The sequence below is a fragment of the Myotis lucifugus genome, unplaced genomic scaffold (genome assembly GCF_000147115.1).
Source record: "Myotis lucifugus unplaced genomic scaffold, Myoluc2.0 scaffold_37, whole genome shotgun sequence".
Classification (NCBI taxonomy): domain Eukaryota; kingdom Metazoa; phylum Chordata; class Mammalia; order Chiroptera; family Vespertilionidae; genus Myotis; species Myotis lucifugus.
Window position 1 is genome coordinate 1,021,599 of NW_005871085.1, and position 3,710 is coordinate 1,025,308.

A 3,710-nucleotide genomic window follows, 5' to 3' on the forward strand; every position below is an offset into this window, starting at 1 on the left:
GCTTTTTTTTTTTTTTTCTTATAACACGTTGTCATACAAAAAGAGACATCTTTAGATAAAAATAATAAAATGCTGCATAGATAATGCAGATAGTTCTAGTTATCTGGTCAACGGGCAAAAAGCAAGCACTTAAGGTCTTCAGCTCCAATCTTTTGTTCATTTCTTATTGCTGGAATTTCATATTTCTTCTTGTTGGATGACTAAACTGTAAAAGAAAAAAAATAATAGAGATTATCTTGTAAAATTCACTGCAATGTTATTTCAATATACCAAATGCTCCAGGTCACATCAACTAAGTAGGGATGTGACCTGGAACAGTCCACATAAATCAAACTGGTTTATTCTAAGACAGCGATTCACAACAGGGGTGGACATTGCTGCGACAACATGGTTACTTGCAGGTTTCAGGATGACCTTTGCCACCCAAAAAAATAGCATAGAGGGAAACCAAAAAGCATCACTGGCTAAGAATGCGAATTCCAGCTAGGCCAGTGTGATGAACATCATCCCATACACAAAGGGGGTGTGCAGGAGGCAGCAGATCAGTGTTTCTGTCTCATCAGTGATGGTTCTTTCCCCCTCTCTCTCAAATCAATAAAAACATATTTTTTTAAAAAAAGTTAATCCCAGAGCCAAACAGAGATGACAAGCCCCCCGGTATCAAGTAAAAAAGAATACTGTACTTTTGAAATTAATAGTATGTCAAGGTTACCACTTTCTCCAAAGAGACTATATTGGCCATCATTATCTAGGTTATTAATTTTAGTAGTTATCCCATTTCTTTTTGAAAATGCAACACAAGGTAATGAACATACTTCTTAGGGCAAGGTTTTCAAAACTTTCTCAACTGGTGAATTCACAGAATACATTCAGAAAAGTTTGAAAAAGCCCTAATTATTCAAGATGTAAACTGAAATGGGTTTTTCTCTAGCATAAATGAACTCATGACTGCTCAGAGGCTAGAGGCCATTTAGGGTAAATTACCCGGATGATGGTAAAGATGGTAAGCCGGCATTTTTTACTCAGCCCCGCCCTGCTCAGCCTCGGGAGCGGACGAATTCTCAGCTGGTGGATCGGCTGCTTTTGTCTCTTTGCCATCTTGTGGTTTAGGGTTTTCTGGGCGTCTGCGTCGGTAGTTGAAGTTGCGGCGGTACCGACGTTGAGGTGGCTGCTGACCTTGGGTCTCATCTCCTTGATTTTCCTTATCTTCTTCATTGCCGTCCTCTCTAGGCTGTCTTTGGCGAGGAGGGCCCCTGGAATGAACATTGTGCAATGATGAAACCTGATTTCTTTAACCACCCACTGGTGTTAACACCATTATCAGGTTCTTTCTGTTTATCAAGTGGTCTGCAAGCAATTTAACAAAAATAAAAGAGCAAATTTTATTTCCCAAACTGAGTGATGACTTGGTACAAGATCTTGGAAGTGAAAATTGGAAGATGAGTCTTTAAAACTGGATTTTGGACAAGCGATCATTTACCAATAGCATACTCTTATAAAATTAACCATAAAATGACTAACACTTGCTATGTCATTTTATAACATTTTTAAATAGGCTTTATAGTAACCAAGTTTGGGAACAAGTGCTACTTAACCTTTATAGATGAACACTGGCTTAAAAGGCAGGAAATAAAATTTAAAGAAAAGATGCCCTCTTCATACTCACTAGGATGGTCATAATCAAAAGGTAGAAAAATAATCAGGGCTGGTGAGGATGTGAAAAAATTAAGCTAAAAAAAGGGGGGGGGGCAACCAGTGTCTATCAACTGATCAATGAACAAAATAATGGAATGTAATCTGGCCATAAAAAGGAATGCTATGACATGGATGAACCTTAAAAATAGGATAAGTGAAAGCCATGTTAAAAAAAAAAAAAAAAAGGCCAAATTACATAATTCCATTTATATGAAATGTCCAAAATAGACAAATCCAGAGACAGAAAGTGGATTAGTGTGAGCCAGGGGTTAGGGTAGAGGGGAATGAAGAAGGTGTTATTGGAAGGTGATGAAAAACGCCTGGAATTAAGATACTGGTAATGGTTGCACAACTTGGTGAATATGTTAAAAACACACACCGAGCAACACACTTAAAAAAAAAAAAGTTCAAGTGCTACATTGCAGCAATTATCTTCAATGGCCTAAAATTAAAGATATCAGCACCACAAACAATATCAGGACAAGACATAGTTCAAGACAAGACACTATGATTTATTTTGCTGGTGATTATAAACATTGACAACAGTGATGTTTTCTTGGCCCCTCCTCAATACTTGGCATCGATACTCAGAGCACCCCCTAAAGTCTAAGGAACCCCAAGATTGGAATCATGTCTTTTTATATGTTCTGATAATCATGGACTCTAATTCCCATTTAGATGTCTACAGTCCATTTTTCACCTGTAAATCCCCCAATCTCCCATCTACTTCTTCCAACCACTGAACCTTCTGAAACTCTTTCCCCACACTTTTTATTTTTTTATTTTAATCCTTACCTAATTTTTTAATCCTTCCATTGATTTTTAGAGTGTGGAAAAGAGAGGGAAAGACAGAAATACTGATGTGAGGGAAACACATCAATTGGATGCCTCCTGCACGTGCCCCAGGCCAAGGAGGAGCCTGCAACCCAGGTATGTGCCCTTGACTGGACTAGAACCTGGGACCCTTTGGTTCGTAGAACGATGCTCTATCCACTGAGCTAAACCAGCTAGAGCCCCACACTTTTTCTTTTTTGTTTCCTAAACATTTTTTTTTAATATATATTTTTTATTGATTTTTTTACAGAGAGGAAGGGAGAGGGATAGAGAGTTAGAAACATCGATGAGAGAGAAACATGGATCAGCTGCCTCCAGCACACTCCCTACTGGGGATGTGCCTGTAACCAAGGTACATGCCCTTGACCAGACTCGAACCTGGGACCCTTGAGTCCACAGGCTGATGCTCTATCCACTGAGCCAAACCAGTTAGGGCTGTTTCCTAAATTTTTACATGTTGCTGAAATTCAGATGAACAAGCAAAAATACCCACTTTTTCTTCAGAACTCACTGTCTTTAGCAAAATTGCCGTGGCTTTCTCCCCTGCGCCCTTTAAATGGTGGCTGCCCCATCCTACCACCTTGACTTCTAAATCCATTCTCATTTCTTTCTAAAACCCCAAGGCTTCAAATGTCATGTTAGGTACATTCCATTTACTATCCTTCCATTAGTTATGACAAACCCCAAAAGCATGGGCTTTTACTCACTCTTAACCGCCCATTTCTACTTGGGTCTTCTTAATTTCAAGCCTTCCACTCTCCAATCATTTCCTATTTTATCCCTTGTTCTCCCATACTTTATTTCCACTAGGACCTATACATGATCTGATCACCCATGTTCCTAACTCTTCCTGAATCTTTTTCTTTCCTTTATCCAATACAAAGCCCACCATTAATCATTATAACCAATCCCAACCCTAGTATCTTCATTTGGATAAACAAATGCTGGACAAATCAAACTCTCTGCCCAGTCTGAGCCTGTTGTTCAAAATGGTTCAAAAAACACAACCATGCTGGTGGGCCCACTATAAATAACTGTCCTCTTCTACTGCATTTTTCAGTCTACAAATATGCTGATTTCTCATAAGCAAAAATCCTTTATAACATATTTTCCTCATTGGCCACATCATTTGTCTTCTTTTCAGCAAAGCTACTGCCATACTCATCTCAGAATTTCTTTCA

General features: G+C 38.8%; 1 protein-coding gene across 1 annotated transcript in view; it reads right to left on the reverse strand.

The window, feature by feature from the left end:
• Window positions 1-126: 126 nt before the first annotated feature.
• YBX1 (Y-box binding protein 1) overlaps window positions 127-3,710 on the reverse strand; it is a 24,330-nt gene continuing 20,746 nt past the window's right edge. The window contains exons 6-7 of the mRNA XM_014454649.2: window positions 985-1,253; window positions 127-205 (exon numbers count right to left, since the gene is read on the reverse strand). Coding sequence (XP_014310135.1) covers window positions 1,019-1,253 — 235 coding nt within the window. The 3' untranslated portion in view covers window positions 127-205; window positions 985-1,018. The remainder of the gene's footprint in view (window positions 206-984; window positions 1,254-3,710) is intronic.